This window comes from Chiroxiphia lanceolata, chromosome 14 (genome assembly GCF_009829145.1).
Source record: "Chiroxiphia lanceolata isolate bChiLan1 chromosome 14, bChiLan1.pri, whole genome shotgun sequence".
Classification (NCBI taxonomy): Eukaryota; Metazoa; Chordata; class Aves; order Passeriformes; family Pipridae; genus Chiroxiphia; species Chiroxiphia lanceolata.
In genome coordinates, this window is record NC_045650.1 from 17,401,842 (window position 1) to 17,419,761 (window position 17,920).

Consider the following 17,920-nt stretch of genomic DNA (forward strand, 5'->3'; position numbering starts at 1 on the left):
TTAAGCTCCTATGTTTTGGAGAACTGTGCAGAGTCATTCACTGACCTGGCACTTGCACTGGGTCTGATTTTTTTTTTAATTTTTTTTTTTTTTTTTAATATGTATGGTTTCTGTGGTTATTGCAAGGCATCCTTGTCCTTATCCTGTTTCCACAGTAGCTGTGTATTCCCTGGAGAGTCTTTTAATATGATCTTATTTCTAAGCTATAAATCAACATTCTTTTTTAACTTAAAAATACTCTGAGACTTTCAGAATATTTGTGAGGCTTTTCTTGTGTCCTTTACTCTTTGGTGAAACATTCCCTGATCTCCCTTCAATGTCAGAGGATTTCAAAGGTTTAGAAAGATTCCTTAGCAATGTGATTGTTTAATCCCTCTGGTCTACATAAATTAATGTTAAATTACTGTCAGAAATAGCTGTAGTCTGTGTACGCTTGGTGCAGCTTTGTCACCCCTCTAGTGCTTTTATCGAAAAAGTTGGTGAGCCCCTGTTGTTGCTCTCTGTAAATCTTTAGTTGTTTGGGTTGACTGAAGGTTTTCTAAGGAAAAAGAGTTGTTAGAACAGGAGCAGAATGACAGTCCCTTGCCAGCAGTAGCACAAGAAGATTTTTTAGCTGATACAGGAACTACACCAGGAACTTGTGATTCATAGTCTGCAGTTTTAATCTTAAAACCAGTATTTCATCATTCATTGATGTGACTTCTTGAATTTCTGAAACCTGAATCATTAATAGTGAAGAAACAGTGAGATCTGTTATGGTACCTCTTCTCTGTGGAAAAACCAAGGAGTTGGGATTTTTCTTTTACCATAGTTTTGATAGCAGAATTCCTTTGTGTAATTTCATTTAAGATGTTCACTTGATGTGTTAATCATGTCTTTCTTAGGATATTAGCTGTAATGAACTTCAGGTCCTTCCCCAGCAAATAGGAAAATTGCAGTCACTTAGAGAATTGAACATAAGAAGAAACAATCTCCATATGCTGCCAGATGGTAAGCTACTCATCTTCTTTCCATTGATGTAGGTAAATTAGGTGAAGTGTTAAGAAGATAACTGATTCTTTTTTGTTTGTTTGTTTGTTTTCCTGAGTGCAGAACTAGGGGACCTTCCCTTGGTAAAGCTGGATTTTTCGTGTAATAAAATTACAGAAATTCCAATTTGTTACAGAAAGTTACGTCACTTACAAGTTATACTTTTGGATAACAATCCAATGCAGATACCACCAGCACAGGTTAGTATTGAAGTATTCTAGTACAGAAATTTGCTTTATCATCTTAGGGGAAGCTGTTCTAAGTTATACCAATCGAGTTTTCCTGTTTTTCAGCTCCTACTGGGAAGTTGTGGGTACAAATGCAGTGTACAAAGTGTTTCTTGGGGTGTATTTTCCGAAGACATGCAGTGTAATTAAGATTTTTATTTGTTCATTTGTTTCCCAACAGATATGTTTAAAGGGTAAAGTACACATATTTAAATTCCTCAGCATCCAGGCGTGCCTCAGAATAGACAAAAAACCAGATTCTTTGGATCTTCCATCATTAGGTAAACGAGTCCCCTCCCAGCCACTCACAGACAGGTGAGTAGTGGGGGTTTTGTTTTATTTTACTTTGGCATTTGTTATTAAATTATCTGTTTATTACAGATAATACCTATCATTTCAGTACTTTAATTGTTCTTTATTTAGGTGCCATAGTATTTATTTTCTGTAACTGGAAACTTAATTGGCTCATCTGAATTGCTATGAAAAGTTTTCATTGTAATTGCTAAAGATGTAGAAATCAGAACAAAGGTGTTTAGCAGACCAAAGTTTTTAAATTTATTTTTTGGAAATCTCAGCTATTTTATTCAGAACAGAAGAGGAGAATTGCCCATAAATGTCCTGAATATAATTAGTCTGTTGGATGGAAAGTCTGCCTCCCATATATATATTAAGGGAAACTAACTAATACCCACAGTATTTCACAAATATTTTTTATTAAATTTAGTTGAGGTCAGAAAGTGAGGGATGTTTTGTTGGATTTTTGTACTGACTACCCCTTGTGCAAAAATTCTGTATCAACAACTGTAGCTGAGTATAGAGAGCATATTTTGAAAAGGACGTTTGTTTTCTTTTAGGAAAGGGACACTACTGTTTCTTTCATTCTTGTGTGGGTTTTTTGTGTGTTATTTTTCTTACTGTAGCATGGAGGACTTTTATCCCAATAAAAATCATGGACCAGACTCTGGCATTGGAAGTGATAATGGGGATAAAAGGTTGTCCACCACAGAAGTGAGTATTGTTCAGTTGGGTTTGTAATTTCTGGTTTTTAGACCTTTCCTTTGTATTTTGTATCAGTTGAGAAATTCCTGAGTTGCATTTAATATTCTTTGCGTGTCTGTACAGTTGAGTTTAAACCATATAATAATATAATTTACATGTCAGTTCTGTACTAAAAGTGAGTGTCTTTGCAGCCATCTGATGATGATACAATCAGCCTTCACTCCCAGGTATCAGAATCAACAAGGGAACAGACATTAAGGAATGACAATCATGTCATGGGAAGCAAACTCGATCCACAGAAAGGTAATACCTGTTGTGCATCTGTCATTTTAGGTAACAGAAATACTTTGCTTGGGTAATATAATGTAGGAAAACGGCACAAAATTATATGATCATGGGTTGGCATTGTATTTTCATCATTTCAGAAAACAATGTAATAATCACAAATAGACAAGGCTAGAGAGAAAGGAAAGATTATTTCTAGCTTAAGGAGACACAATTTCTATGTTTTATCTGTATCTGACATTTTTCATAAGTGCTTAACTCTCTTAGGAGTAACATTTGGTCGAGAGAACTGTTTAATATCTTTTCTGTTCTTCACAAATCCTCACTAGACCAGGAGGCCTATGACTACATTGATCCAAATGCAGAAGAGGGAGCTCTTCCTGAGCAGGGAGATGCACAGATTGGCACATTGCTCTCCTATGTCAAGGTACCATAGATTGACAAAAGAAAAACTGTTCAGCAAGCTTAGTTTTATTTTTTCTTAATTCTAAGGATTTTTTTTTTTTTCATTCTGTGTAAGGAACGGGGAAAACATCCTGAGAAATCTCAGAAAATAGAACAGAATGAGGACTGGGGAGATGAAAAAAGGTAAATCTTGATCTTTTTGGGTAGGTTTTGCTGGTGGTGACAGGGGTGAGAGTGGTTTTCTTTGTTTCTTCCTATGGAAGAAAGAAAACTTATATTGAACACCAAGTACTTGGACAGAAAATAAGCTTAAAGGCAGTGCTGCTTACTTGTCCAACAACGAGCCATTTCTGTGTCTTGATTCACTGAAGTCAGGTCACTAATGTTTAATTTTTCAGGCTTCAGAAAGAACAGCTGCTGGCTGAAGATGATGATGAACTCAAAGAAGTGACTGACCTGAGAAAAATAGCAGCCCAGTTACTCCAGCAAGAACAAAAACACAGGTATTACAATATTAGTTGGAATAACTTGTGTTAATTTATTCTGTAACCTCTCTTTACCCAATAGCTCCTGACACCTTATCTTGAGAACAGTTTTTTCCAGCTGTTAAAACAGTTAAAGTTTATCTGACTCTGTCAGATGGCTGTCCTGTGTTTCTTTTCATAAAATCACTGTCTAAAGAAGCAACAATAAACCTCCTATGGAGAGGAAGAGATGAATGTGAAAGTGTCTTGATTTCCTGATTTGATGTATGTTAACTTCTTTTATACTTTTTTTCTTCAAAGCAGTAGACTTAAGTGGGCTGGTTGATGCTCATGTAACATGATCATTGGTAACATGTTAAAATTACTTTCTGAGTTTGTATGAATTACAGAACCTGCATACAGTTTGCTTGTGACTGGTTCTTTTTATTCAAATACGAGCTGATTTAGGTGTTACTTCCTCCATTCGGTCTGATGTGAGTTATAAATATCCTGTGAACTGAAGGGGAAACTTGTTTGAACATTGTTCTGCCAAATGACAGTATGTCTGTGTTATAAATACATGTAAAAATAAATCATTTCAACTGCCTGCCTTTCTCTGCTTCATGTTGGGCATCTCAACAGAATGATGCTTGAAAAAGAGCTGTAGAACAAGCAGCAGATTAAAGGAATGTAGTAGAACAAGTTAACAACTGTGTAAAATGTAGAACAGGAAGGAATACCTGGAGCTACATAAGATGTGGACAGGTGAGGGTAGGAGCAATGTTCTGTATGGTTCCTTTACCAAGCAGGCAGATACTGTGAGGCACTTTGAGATTAAGCTCTTTTAAGGGGGCTAAAAGTTGTACCCCACAGTAATGGATATAACTTCACACCAGCTTAAATACTATTTTTGTTTCTTTGGGATTTCTGTGTAATTATGAGACTCTGCACTGCCATTTTTCTTTGAAGAGAGTTGAAATACATGTGGAGCCCTCAGGGAAAATGAGGTCCTGATACTATGAATTGCAGGGCTTAAAAAATTCACCAGCATTTTGTATTAGGTAAATATAGTAACAGTAGTGTGTGTGTGAAATATATAATAGGCTTTACTTAAAACTCCATGCTCTGCATTCAAGATTTGGTTGTTCACATAAAGAAGGGTAAAACAGGAATGAAATGTTAATGCTAATATATTCTTATTACCAAAAGTATGCAAGTAAGACCAAGAATGCTAAATTTTCTCATATTAATTTATTACTAAAGAGAGAATGAGCGTGTTTTTCTTATCTTAGGTTTTTATGTGATGGTTATTTTATGTTGCATGTGGGTCTTGTTTGATTAAGTATTTCCTGGTTAACTAATCATTTGAAATTCCAAGCCACTCCTCTTCTGAAGCACTGCAACTTAAATTTTACTCCTCATATGTTGTTGTGTCTTAATGCAATGATGTTGCTGATGGTTCTTTGTCTTGAATCATGCAGATGTATGCAGTCTTATTTGTTCTTGTTTTACTTCTTAATTTAGCATTTATATTTTAAAATTTGCTTAATTGTCGTTAGGTACACGGGGACAGAATCACCCCTATATAAAATTTAGCCCTGGTTTTGAATCCATGTTTTTTAAACAGCAAGAAGAATAATATTTAGTATTTAGTGAAGATCCTGTGTTTATTTGTGGAAAATGTTCAATCACTAAACAGAATCCTCAGAAAAGTTAAACATCACAAAATAATTCCTTACTAACCGTGTTTCTGTTCGTTCAGTGCGTGCTTTTGCAATATTATGCAGTCTCTTTTCTTTTTGCTTGCTATGCTAATGACTTCCCTGTCCTCTCCCATCAACCTATCCTGCTTCCTCCTTCCGTCTTTGGCTTTGGTGTCCATGAAATGTGAACACAGACGAAGGCCCTTAAGCTATAGAACTTCATTCAGTGAGAAACTCTTCCAGAGGACAAGGGCGGCAGGACGTGCATCCAGGTATAAAGGGTTTGTAGAGCCTCAGGTTGCCAGGGTTCAAATGACAAAGGGAACAGTTTGGGCCATTTCTAAAAGAAAAACAGAGCGAAAGGATTGGTTGAGTTAGCCTAAGGGTTTGTTAGCAAAAATAGTTTGCAATACGTTTTTTGTTCTTTAGGATAAAATACCGTTAAAGGGAAATACTTTAGAAGTCACCTTGCCCCTCATCAGGCAACAGTTGTGGAATGTCAGGAGTGAGAGACCAACAACTGTAATGCTTTATACAGACAACAAGTGTTCAAAGTCAGCTTTTGCTAAGCATTGCAAAGCAGTTCTCCCATTACTAAGGCTGTATCTTAAAAATGGTAATCACCACCTGGCATATTCCATCAACACGTTCACAATAAGCTTAGTTCATAATAAGCTCAGTCATTAATTATATACATGCTCCATAGAAACAGTGTGTTTATATCTAAGTATAAATGAAAAGTCTGTTTATACATATATATATGTTTGAATTTGCTAGAATAGTTTTTCCTTACATTTCATGTAATGAGTTTAAAAAAGGAGTGGCCTGTGTTACATACAGTCATTGCATTTACACTGTCGTGTCAGTTTTGGTGCAAGTTTTGCATCAGAGTCAATTTTTTTTCTCTTTTAATTTTAGTGGTCTCTTGCTACAATGTCTCTGAGAACATAAAGCTAGTTTAAATAGGGATTCTCTCTAAAAAATAATGACTTTAAAGTAGCATGTTTATATGCTGGTTTGATAACCAATGCTTTGAATATTTTTTTTTGTAACAGTTTTCTCAGGCTCCAGTATAATTTAATTCTGGAATGCACCCTCAAAACTAAGTTTCTGAAGACCAAGTATATGGAGCAGATGCTGCAGACTGAATACAGCAGACTTGGTTTACAGGCTTAACTTCTCATAATCCCATTACATTGAGGGTCACACAGTGAGAGACTTAAACTGCAAATGAGATTGCTGAGCTCAAAGTTATCAAATAATCAGAGAAGTTTGATTGAAAAATCATCAGTCATTTACAGTTAATGACTGTACTGCCCTATGTAATGGTAGTGAAATATAAAAAGGTGCTTACTGTTTTACTTTGTTCTGTTGCATAATTGGTTGTGTTCTGATTGTTTCTGATTCTTATTCCATTGTAGTTCTCTCTATAATTTGGCCTAAATATACTTTGATCACAGTTCTGCACATGAAGTCAGTGTTGAAGTGTCCTATCACTACCTTCAAGAACTCAGAAGTTTTCATTCAAGTTACTTTTCAATGTTTAGTTTTAAGTGTTACTGATGGTTTTGTTATTTTTAACACTTAAAACATCCACAATAGCTCATATCATCTTCCTGTGCACACAGACCTGTGGTATGTATTTGTTTCAGATGAAAAAACATTTCTGAATCTAAATTTAGGCTTTTTTTACTCATTACCATTTAGAAAAATGAAATCTCCATTGGTTCACTTCTGTGTTAGACTTTTCTTTTGTTTTTAGTCAGTGTTTCTGCATTTTCCAGCTCTCCTTTTTCCCTGCATTTCCTTTGCACTTGCAGTGTTTCTTACTAAGATACCTTCTGACCTCCTCCTACTGACTGACTTTTTTTATGCTCAATCTGTGTATCCTTTCTGGTCTGCTTTAGACTGATTCTCTTTTGTCTTTTAATTTTAGTGAGCAATGGGGCTTTCTGTGTTGAGGGTAGCATATCTTTACACAGGTGTGAGATCTGTTGAAATAGTCTGTACTTATGGAGACAAATAAGAGGGAACTTCATTTTGGTTTGAATTATCAAGTTTTGCTTCCTTAAAATATGGAACTTGAAATAGTTCAAGAGCTAGAAAGAATATTGTTGATTCAAATAGAAGCAAGAATGGGCATGAATTTCATATGTGTAAACATATCTTAGTTTTATGGAAGATATTAATGCTGAAAACTTTTCATTTACAGGAAATGTTATGCAGTGAAAGTAACATATTCTAAGAAAAAGGTTTTAAATATGTATATTTTTTCTTTCTAGGCTTCTTAATCACTCAGTTTCAGTAAACACAAGGAACAGGCCAAAGCAGCCAATGGAATCTGAAAAATGGTATTGATATTCTTAAGTGTATCATAACTTTCAATATTTTATTAATTACATTTTTGTTAATTGTGTTGCTGCTACCATCTTCTGTCATAATGTTTTTAGCTCACGGTGAGATTGAAGGTACAAGAATAATCTATTCTTGAGCTTCTTTCTCTTAGACAACAAAAAACCCAAACCTGTTCTTTTGAGCCTTTAGGAAAGTTGGTGTCATCCTGAAACTAATCTGTAGCTCTGATGCTGCTGCTGATTATGGCAGCAATTCAGGTGCCTAAGGATAGACATTCATTTCCAGTTTAGACATCCAGTCCCCGTCCAGAAGGTTGTATCTCCTCCTGTAGGTGACAGTGCTGTGCAGATGTGTCAGATCCTGTGTTACACAGGGTTGCACTGGAGCTGTGCTCAGGCATCTAAATTTTCCTCCTTGGCAGTTCTTTTGGGCTTTTAAGAGCAGTTGGAGAAGTGTTATTGGGAGTGCAGCCTAAAAACCTTTATTGTTTGTGCAGCATGTGTCAGTGAGGAATCCATTGTCTGCAGGAGCTGTGCTTTTATGCTTTTCCTTTGAAATAAAAAAAACCCCAAACACAAAAAAGCCTCCACAGAAAACAAAAAAACCCCACAAGCCATCAACAACCAAAAATACCCAAAGCCTTGTCTTTAGGAAACTGGGAAATTACAACTTCCCATTTCCCTCCCTACGGAATCCTAGATGAGTTTTTTAAACAGTTTGGTCAAGAAATAATCAATTTTCATACTAAAGAGGGAGAGCTTACTGGCATCCTCCTAATGAGAACCCCATTCAAAATGCCTTTCCATACACTGACCAGCTTTTCTAAGCCAGCAGTTGGAGAGGGAATGAAATGGTTGTTTGTTAAAATGATAGAAGTGAATTTCACAGAAAGATTTAGAAGAGAACTTGAAATGGCTTTAAATGTGAGCATTTTTATTTTCCTGAGAACAAGGAAGTGTGTGTTTCAGACTGTATTTTTTTGACATTTTGCAGTTTCACTGTCCCATTTTGAAATGTTTTTCCCTGCTTCAATAGTATAAGCTGCTTCTTTATTGTGTAGAACTAACAGTGAAATGAAATATGTGAGTCTTCCACACATTTAAGAACAGATCTTTTGTCAGCTTTGCAGAAAGTTTGTCACTGGTTGCTTTAAGAAACAAAACAATGAAGGTGCATTAGTAAATCTCTAAAAGATAACATCCTTAAGAAGCAGCTTCATGTGAATTAAAGTGCTGTAATGTGTAAGGCCTATTGTCAACTCATGGTAAAGGAGAGTGAGATGATTTGAGATTCTAAGCCACATTTTAAAGCTACTTTTTAAGTGTTCACTTTTTCTTTTATATTTTAAAGTAATGTGGTTTTAAAAAGTAGTACATTTCATAATGCTTCCCATCTTACTTTTTAGTGTCTCAGCAAATGAAGTGAATTCCCCAGTGTCCCCATACAGCTGGCAGGTAAATACTCAAATGGAAATGTGCTGGCTTTATATTTGAGTGCTTTTTTGGTTTTGTTGTTGTTATTTGCTTGGTTTGTCTTTATGACAGAAAATGTACATGCATTTGTATGGTTGCTTATGCATATAGTTATTGAAGGTGTCTAATTATGGTGGAAAATATAAAACCTTTGAAGAGCTTATGCCTCGAGATAATTTGAGTTGGATGTAAGGGAGACCTTTTGTTTTAATAGCATATGGTACCAGCTTTAAGATCTTGAAACTAATGAGACATAAGTTTTACTTGGTTTTAGTATTTCTTTCCATATGCATGTATTGCCTCACCATAATGTTCAGTTTGGTTTATAATGTAAATTCTAAATGGATTGAATTATGTAGGCCTTTTATTCTCCATACCTCAGTGAGAAGCTTGCATGATATGATAAAATTCCAGTTAAGCTGTAGAGAGTACTTTTTTATTATTTTAGGTTTTAATCTATCAGTTATTTACAATGGCTTTAAATGCCTTCATATTCCAATAAGAAGCAGTTGAAAATGTTTTAGCCTTATGAAACTGTCTGATCAGATTGTCTGCTTTCAGTTTTCATAAAGTAGACAGTCATATTTATTCATTATTATTTTAATAATCCATCTACTTTAGCTGTCTCCTCAGTATATTTGCATAACACAGTACTTTGAGAGATTTTTTTACAGCTTGTTGAGGTGTATAACCTACCTGCAAAAATGAGTCTCAGTGCAGAAAAAAGTGTCATTTTCTGAGGAATTATTTCATAGAGTCTTTTTCTTCCATGAAGTATATTTTGGAATTTGAAAGGAAATAAGTCATTTCTACCAGAGTCACCATGAAGACTGGGCACATGTTCAGGTCACAAAGTTGGATTGAGAGAGGCAAACAATTAATAGTTGTAGTTCATAATCATTTGTGCTAATGCCAAGAGATATATTTACCTTTTACATAAAAATATTTCTGACCTTTATAGCCACTGGAAAACCAGAAGGATTCAGTGAATGAGCAGCATTGGCCAGAAACACAGCCAGTGATCTGGCAGAATGAAGAAAGAAGGAGAAGTAAACAAATTAGAAAAGAATATTTCAAGGTAATGGGGGGAGTGAGGGCGGGTACCACATTTTTTTATAAGAGTAGAAGAAACTAGTAAAGATATCTAAGTAAAGATAAATCCTCCAAGGTTATGATGCTTTTAAATTTGCCTGTAACATGAATTTTTTTTATTTTATTCTTTTGATTTAATGTGTATATGTATGTATTGAGAGTGCAGGAAAATCAAGAGGGAGAACAAATTGACCAAAGAATTTATTTATCCTTTAAATAAAAGGAACTAATTCACAGTTGTCTTCTGATAAAACCAGAAACTAATCTAATCTTGTCATTGATCCTTCACTGCCTATTTGGAGGAATTTCTATTTATCTATCTATTTATTTATTTATCCATTTATCTATTTTTAGTGAAAGGAAAATACATATTACCTTTTTTTTTTTTTTTTTTCGTGGCATGGTTGTAAGAATGATTTATGTCTTCTGGTTCTCACGGTATTAGTTTGAATTTCAGAAGGGGAATATTCTCTGTACTCCTTTGCTGCTGTAGTTCCCACCCTCGGTCACCAGGTGCCAGTGTCTGCTCACTGCAGCACAGAGGGGAAGTTGGAGCAGGGCTGGGTAACATTTATTTTGGGGTATGTAGAGAAATAGGAGATTTCTGAGCAGTGCTAGGTTGAGTTAAAATTAAATTTGCCACTTATGAAATTAGTTTCTTGGGTCTTTGCCATCAAATATCTTTGTGAAATGCCAGGGAACTTCAAAGAAATTAAATTCTTGTGAGAACAGAGCGAGCCATACAGCTTAGATACATTGTTGTGATTACAGAAGCTTTTTCTTTTTTTTTTTTTTCTATAGAGTTTATGGAGCTGTATTCTCTTTCCAGGGTTTTCATCCTGAAATTAATTTTGCACTACAGCCTTCAAGGAGAGGCAGAGAAATTTCTAAGTAAAACAGAATTCAACCATTTGACTTGTTCAGCAGCTGTGCTACAATACAGAAGTGCTTCCTCTTAACTTACAAAGATGTCTTTAAATGCCAGTCAGTTTTGAGCTCTGTGAAGGAAGCAGAAGCCTGAAATCAAATTACATACAGTTATAGACATGTCTCAAAAGTGAATTAAACAGGCTATACCAGTAACAAAATATACTGTATCACTCATAGTTTCATTTGCAGAAACAAGGCAATAAGCAAGTGAAACAGAGTCTGTCTGCCATGGCAAACTGGGAAAAAATAAGAACCACTGCTGTTCTGAGAAACCAGTGACAAAACAGTTCATATTCTGTCCATGTTTTCATGGCAGAAAAGTTGATTGAATAATCATATCTGTAGTGCCAAACACTAATATCTTAAGAATACATGCCAAATTACTGCAGTGGGTGTCACTAGAGCAAGGAAAACTGAGTTGGATCAGCATCTAGATGTATTTATAGAGCATCTTTATTATGCATATTCTGTATTTTTACTGTGCAGCAGAAGGGTATGAAAAATGCCCATGAGAATCAGAAATCCTTTTTTTGTGGCATTGCACTGAAGTAACCTGAAATCTTTGTTTTATTAAATATGTAAAAAAAAATCCTACAATTGAAGACAAACTTTATTAACCAAAATGCCTTTTTTTAATGGAATAGTTTGTAGTTGTTTTGGATCCTTGCTACATGTTAAACCATGAAGAGGGGTAGGCTGACCATATACTCTCAACACAGATCTTTTTTCTGATGATGTTTTTAATTCTGTCTGCATGAGTTCTTCCCTCTTTTTTTGTACTTTTGCTCTGCAGACAATGAAATACACTTATTTTCTTAAATTCTGCTTTTGTAAATGTCTTCCTTCAATCCCTCCTTCATTTCCTACATTTTTAGCATAAAGTAGGGAAGTGGGACAGTGATGAAGGCTGTGCACAACAAATCAGACAGACCTGTGGGAAAGGTATTGTCTTGAATAGATAAAAGGATGTGATCAGTTTTGAAGTTGTAAAGATAATTTTTTTTAATTTAATTTTTTGCCGTATCAACTCAACCTCAAAGTGTAAGCAGTTTTGAAGCCTCTTTTAACAAAACTTATTATGAAAGTAAGTTTCATAGGTTGCATAATTTTTTCTAAGAATTAATGCTTCTTAACAACATTAGCAGTTGTTAAGACCTTTTCACTTGGATCAACTGTCATATGCAGAGTTCACACTATGAAAGTATTTACTTTTCAAATGCTCTTGTCTCTTCAACAGAATGAAGATCTTGTCTAACCTAGGAACTTCATGTTCCTGTTCTGGTTGTTTCTTTGTTGCTCCTCTGATTCTGTAACATGGCTTTTTTTTCTCAGCAGCTTCATGAGTAATAAGTAACATCTGAGCAATACCAATTTAGTTCAAATGAAAGCCATACTTCCATTTTGAAGTAATAAATTGTGTGTGTTTTGCAGTATAAGTCTTCCAGAAAGAGTTCAAGTGGAAATGAAAATGATGAGGTGAGATGTAGTAATTGTGTGAAATATTAAGAAAAGATTTCTTCATTTGTCTTTTTTGAACAAATTAACTTTGCATTCCAAAGCCATAGCAAAAATAAGTATTATACTCCTTTATTTGAAAAAAACCCTCGAGGTTGTCTACTGGGAAACAGTAGGACATTAGCCTGCTTTGGTAATGGCAAAGTTAGTTCTCCTATCAAGCAGAGGTAATGTAAAATATTTGATGTAAACAGTGTTTCCTTGGCTTACATGTTTTAAAATTTAGTTGCTGCCAGTTTGTAGCATACTTGGCAAATGTTACATGTCTCATGTATTTCATAATTTCATGTTTCTTGTTAAATCATCATTTTCATTTTTATAATTTCATCTCTTTGATTTCTTTTTAGCAAGACAGTGATAATACTAATGTGTCCCCACAGTCTCCTGTGTCGTCTGAGGTACAACTTTGTGGTTTTGTTTCTCATTCAACAAACATTTCTTTGTGTGCATTGATGTCACCAGGTTTTTCATGCAGATATAAAGCTGTTCCCTTTGAAACTACAATTAGAAGTATTTCATCATAATAAAGATTCAAAAACAGCTAAACTAAAGACAGATATTGCAACTTGTTTTATCTTTGCAACTCTCTGATCTCTCCTAGGGCTCTTCTTTTTGTTGTGAGGAAAGATGCTTTGCTTTGTGTCCCATATCTTTCCTAATGAAAATAGCTAATGAAACAAAAATCAAGTTTGCCATGTTTTTTAGGTGTTCCCTATGCACTAGTCATTGAGAGGATTTAAAGTAAAACTTGTGGTTTAATACTTTATGTATCACTGGGAACCCAAAGGCACTGACACCTCTCAAGGAGTCTCATCCTTTACAGTTGTGAGTTGCTGTCCAAGGAGTCTCACTGGGACAGCACTGCAGTGCTGAGCTCAAAATAAATATTGTTAACATTTCCACCTTATGTCCATAAGGAACCTGAGGGAGCAGAATTAGAACATCTCCAAATACAGTGAAATGAGTTGAAATAAGTATATCTCATGTACATACCAAAATGTTGAGTGGATCTCTCTCTTTAGATGGTGAAATGAGAAAAACCTGATCTTCATAGTTGGAAGTAGATATTTCTTGAGAAATGTTTTGGTGCTAAGCATTGGGGGAATATTTGCATCTGCTTACAGCTGGCTTAGAACTCTGTTCACAGAATGGTTTGCTGTAATTTGAAATATTTTGCAGTAGTTTTAGGTAGTTGGTGCTGCTTTTCCTCCTCATAATGAGAATTTTATCTGCATGTAGGGTGGTTACTTTCATTCTGTTTATTTTATGCTGTCCCTTCCAAAAGACTGTACTACAGTTAAGCAGAAGGACTCTCCTTAGGCAAGAATAATTTAAACAGTATCTTCATGGGAACAAAAGTTAATTCTTTTAATGATTGAATGAAAATTGACTTTATCTCTTTTAACAGGATTATGAAAGGACAGATAGTAACACTCATGGTCCATTTGGTCTCAAACCAAGGTCAGGTAAGCTGTTGTTCTCCAACATAGTGTGGTAGAACAGAAGTTTATGTCCCAGGCTGCAGTGGACAGTAAGGATGGGAGATGTCACAGTACAGGAATTCCCTCAGTGTGCTCATCACTGCATAGTACTGGGAAAAGCATAGACAGCTGCTTTGGCAGATAAATAATTGGAAGATCCTCAAGTTGCACAGTGATTTTTTAATTCTCTTTTTTATTTTTTTTTTCTCCCACTGCTTTATTTCCTGCATATTTACTCCTGTTAAAGAACAGGGAAACGGCATACAATTGTTCTTGAGATCTGGTGGCTGAAGCAGGTTTTAAAAGTAGAGTATTTTTATAATTTCTCCTGTGAAAGGATGCCTTGAGCAGAGCTCTGGCAGTAGTTTTATGTGCTTTGTTGTACCCTGACTCTTCCAAGTCTCAACCATACCCTCATAAGCAAGTTCTATTGTCTAAAGCAGGCTTTCAGTCCTCTGAAATCTAGGTAGAAATACTACAATTTCTCCCATCCCCCAGTTACAGTTGTACAGTTTGTATTTTTGATTCTTAGATCTCTTGCTAAAATCCAGACTATTAAAACCAACATAGAAAGTTCTCAAGGTGTAAGTTTTGAATTTTTTTTTTCTCAAAAGCTTGGCATAAACTAGTTAAGGATACGGAAGTATTGCAACAGAAGAGTTTGCATTTGTCAGTAGCCTATAAATTAATAGTCATTTGAAGGCTTTCTGACCACAAAGAGTAGTAAAGTGAATGTCATTATTTAACAGACCTCCTTTTTAAAGAAAACACTCTGAACTTTTAGATGAGACATTTCATATTTTTCAATTAGTTCTTTAACAAGCTATCCCTGTGTCTCTGCATATGCACACCTAACACATGCACATATGTGTGTGTGTATATATTTTAAGTCTTTGATTTTAAATTATATCAGGGAGTTCTGTTTTTAGACTCATTAATGACTTTATACATCATTAAAAGTAAAACACAGTGAAAGTACTTTCAAAGCTAGATTGAAGAAATTCAAATGGATTTGTGTATCTCAAACTCATACTTCAATATTTAAATTAATTCTGTCTCCATATTTTCTAATTATCCATTTACACATAAGATGATCTCTGCATTTTATTAGACGTTTCATATTATCTTTCCTATCAGGATGCTTAAAAATATTCTTAGAAGTTCTGCAGTTTTTATCCTCGGTTATAGATTTTTAATAATTGAGTGTTTTGAACCTGTATTCTGGTAACTAATTTCCCTAATAATGTTCCTCAGCTTTCAGCCGTGCCTCACGCCAGGACTATGGTGCCGTGGATCCTGGATTTACAATGAGGAGGAAAATGGAACATTTGAGGGAAGAAAGGGAACAAATCAGACAGCTTCGCAATGTATGTACCAGGTTTTACTGTGCAGTGCAGTGCCTTTAGTTTGCTCTGTACCACAGTGGTGTTTCTTTCTGAGTTTCATGTAACAGGCTGCACGGGTTCTAATTTGGGTCCAACCAAAATGCCAGCCAGGAACTAAATTTATTTGTTTATTTGTTTATTTATTTTTTAGCTAAGAAACAAAGCAAAACGAAAAATGATTTATTTTCTTGGCTCTCTGAGGTTTTAGCTTTTTTTTAGGGAGACAGTAAGTCTGCTTGTGTTTGCTGCTGTTTGACCTGAGACTTGAAGAAAAATGATGATGGTTTTCTGAATAGCCAAATGCTTTTTGAGTGTAGAAAGCCGCTACAAGTTACACAACACTGAATGGGATCTACATCTCAGATTTCCAATAGGTAGTTTTCCGTGTAGTTCTTTTCTCAAGATATTTAACAGTTATAGTCAACTGAATCATAGCAGTTCAGCACTTATTTGCAGTGTGACTCCTGTGAAGGATGTTTCTGTTTGTCTGGTTAACTTCCTGAGAAGTGAAATCTTGCTGGGGTGGAGAAGGTCGTTGTTTACCTTCTCCATTTTGCAACACAAGAGTGGAAACTTCTTGGCCACCTGCACTATTTAACTGTCATCTGTACAAGGGAAATAGCCATTGCCAAAGTTGTGTTCCCCTCCTTTTTTTTCCTCCTAATAAAATCCTGTATGATTTCAATGCACAGATTCTGCACACTGATGACATATTCAGCATAACATTTCTGTCCTTCAAGTTCTGTGCTTTCCTGTTACAAATAGTGAGCTCATTTTATGGGTTTGAGAGCTGTGTATCCTGGTCGTTGTTGATAGAATGTCTTTCTCAATATATGTTGTTGTGTCATTTAAAAAAAAAGCAAAATGAGAAAAACTCAGCAAAACAAAAGGTAATAAGGAGAAAAGTATATTTATACTCAGTAAAGTGTAAATCGACTCCATTTACTTTCATATTAAAACGTTCCTTTTAAACTTCTAAACGCTTTAAAATACCCTGGAGTTCAAATTAAAAATTAGCTAATGCTGAAAGTAACTTCCTTATGGCCTTTTTTTATAGAACCTTGAGTCCAGGTTGAAGGTGATTTTGCCAGATGACATTGGAGCAGCGTTGATGGATGGGGTGGTTCTTTGCCATTTAGCCAATCACATAAGGCCACGATCTGTTGCCAGCATTCACGTCCCATCGCCAGCAGTGGTAGGTCATTTGTCTCACTTCTCTTACCTCTTGCATGAAAACAAGCCTTTTGTATTTCAACACTAAAACATCATGAATCATGATTACCATATTAATTTGCTAAACTCCCCTCTTCAGTTTTTCTGGAATGAGCGTTAAACAAGGCTCAGATGTTTAGTTTTGGAGCTATTTTTACATCCTGAGTCTTCACAGAATGTGTTTTAGCAACTGCAAGTGAATTTACATCAGAAATATACAGTCCTTCACAAGTGTCTGATGAATATCTAACATCCTGTCTTTACAGCCTAAGCTCAGTATGGCAAAGTGCCGAAGAAATGTTGAAAACTTTCTCGATGCTTGTAAAAAACTGGGCGTTCCACAGGTACACTGATTGCTTTATTGGCTTATTAATTACCACAGGAAATGTCAGCAAATGCTCAAGTTGGGAGCTTTGGGGGGCTTTATTCAGGGAGCAGTAGTGGTTATAGCACTGACCAGGGAACTTGAAGCTATGAACAGAAATTCCACTTCCGGCCCATGGCATGAGCTTGAGGAAGCTACTTCCTGGGTTTCTGTCAGTTCCTCACAGTAAAAATAATACTGATCTCCTTGTGAAATAAATTGTTACCTAAACTAAAGAACTGGTGTGAGAGGGTGATGTTTTAATATTTGAAAGTCTTGAGTTTAGCAACTCACTTTGCATGAACTTCAGGAAATATCCTGCACTTACAGAAGTCTGTAGCCTATCTGACTAGCTGTCTTTTTTTAGCACAGCCATAGTTACAGTCCATTACTTGTGCTTATATTGCCCAAGTTTATCCTTTTACCTCCTTGTATGAAGGGAAAAAATTAAAGATTCAACCATTTCCTGCGTATCATGAGACAAAAAACTCCCTTGATTCCTTCTTAGTGCAACAAGAAAATTATTTCATGGATTTAGAAGCCTGGGCTACTGCTCTGCCACAGCTTGTGTCTAGTATGGAGTCATGGGCCATTAGAGTTAGAAATGGAGATTTACCTCCTAAATTACTTGTAACACCAGCTGGCAGTTGGGAAAATTATCCAGCTTATGCTGAATTTTGAAACTGAAAGATGACTTCCTTGGAGAACGGATCATTATTGACTCTATCAGCACTTCCAGCTTTTCCCAAGGGAAAAAATTGTATTAAGTCTACAAAACAAGGGAAGGGAGAAGAAGGCCACTGAGCCAACAGCACCCATCAGCTTGTTTTTATTGAGCTGCCTATGAAAAGAAACAGTCTTTTACTTTTTGAATCTAACAGTCTTTTCTGTATCTTCTGAGGTTTTCATAGTTCAACACTTTACCCAGATCTTAACTGTAACAAGTTTCTGCCCATTCTGTTACTGTAGAGAGCCACACACGGAATTTAAGGGCAAAGATGT

General features: G+C 35.5%; 1 protein-coding gene across 6 annotated transcripts in view; it reads left to right on the forward strand.

Moving 5' to 3' along the window:
• Positions 1-17,920, forward strand: part of LRCH2 (leucine rich repeats and calponin homology domain containing 2) — a 46,349-nt gene that overhangs the window by 17,715 nt on the left and 10,714 nt on the right. For 2 of the 6 annotated variants that reach the window (XR_004359691.1, XM_032702464.1), the window contains exons 4-21: positions 885-990; positions 1,093-1,229; positions 1,438-1,571; positions 2,177-2,264; positions 2,447-2,558; positions 2,870-2,967; positions 3,061-3,128; positions 3,344-3,448; positions 5,307-5,384; positions 7,395-7,463; positions 8,873-8,921; positions 9,901-10,017; positions 12,393-12,437; positions 12,824-12,874; positions 13,885-13,942; positions 15,212-15,324; positions 16,400-16,537; positions 16,821-16,898. Coding sequence is in view for 5 of the 6 variants with exons in the window: in XM_032702464.1 (XP_032558355.1) it covers positions 885-990; positions 1,093-1,229; positions 1,438-1,571; positions 2,177-2,264; positions 2,447-2,558; positions 2,870-2,967; positions 3,061-3,128; positions 3,344-3,448; positions 5,307-5,384; positions 7,395-7,463; positions 8,873-8,921; positions 9,901-10,017; positions 12,393-12,437; positions 12,824-12,874; positions 13,885-13,942; positions 15,212-15,324; positions 16,400-16,537; positions 16,821-16,898 (1,644 nt within the window). In the remaining variant the exon portion in view is untranslated. The remainder of the gene's footprint in view (positions 1-884; positions 991-1,092; positions 1,230-1,437; positions 1,572-2,176; positions 2,265-2,446; positions 2,559-2,869; positions 2,968-3,060; positions 3,129-3,343; positions 3,449-5,306; positions 5,385-7,394; positions 7,464-8,872; positions 8,922-9,900; positions 10,018-12,392; positions 12,438-12,823; positions 12,875-13,884; positions 13,943-15,211; positions 15,325-16,399; positions 16,538-16,820; positions 16,899-17,920) is intronic. The other 4 variants (XM_032702466.1, XM_032702465.1, XM_032702468.1 and 1 more) reach the window with 4 other exon arrangements.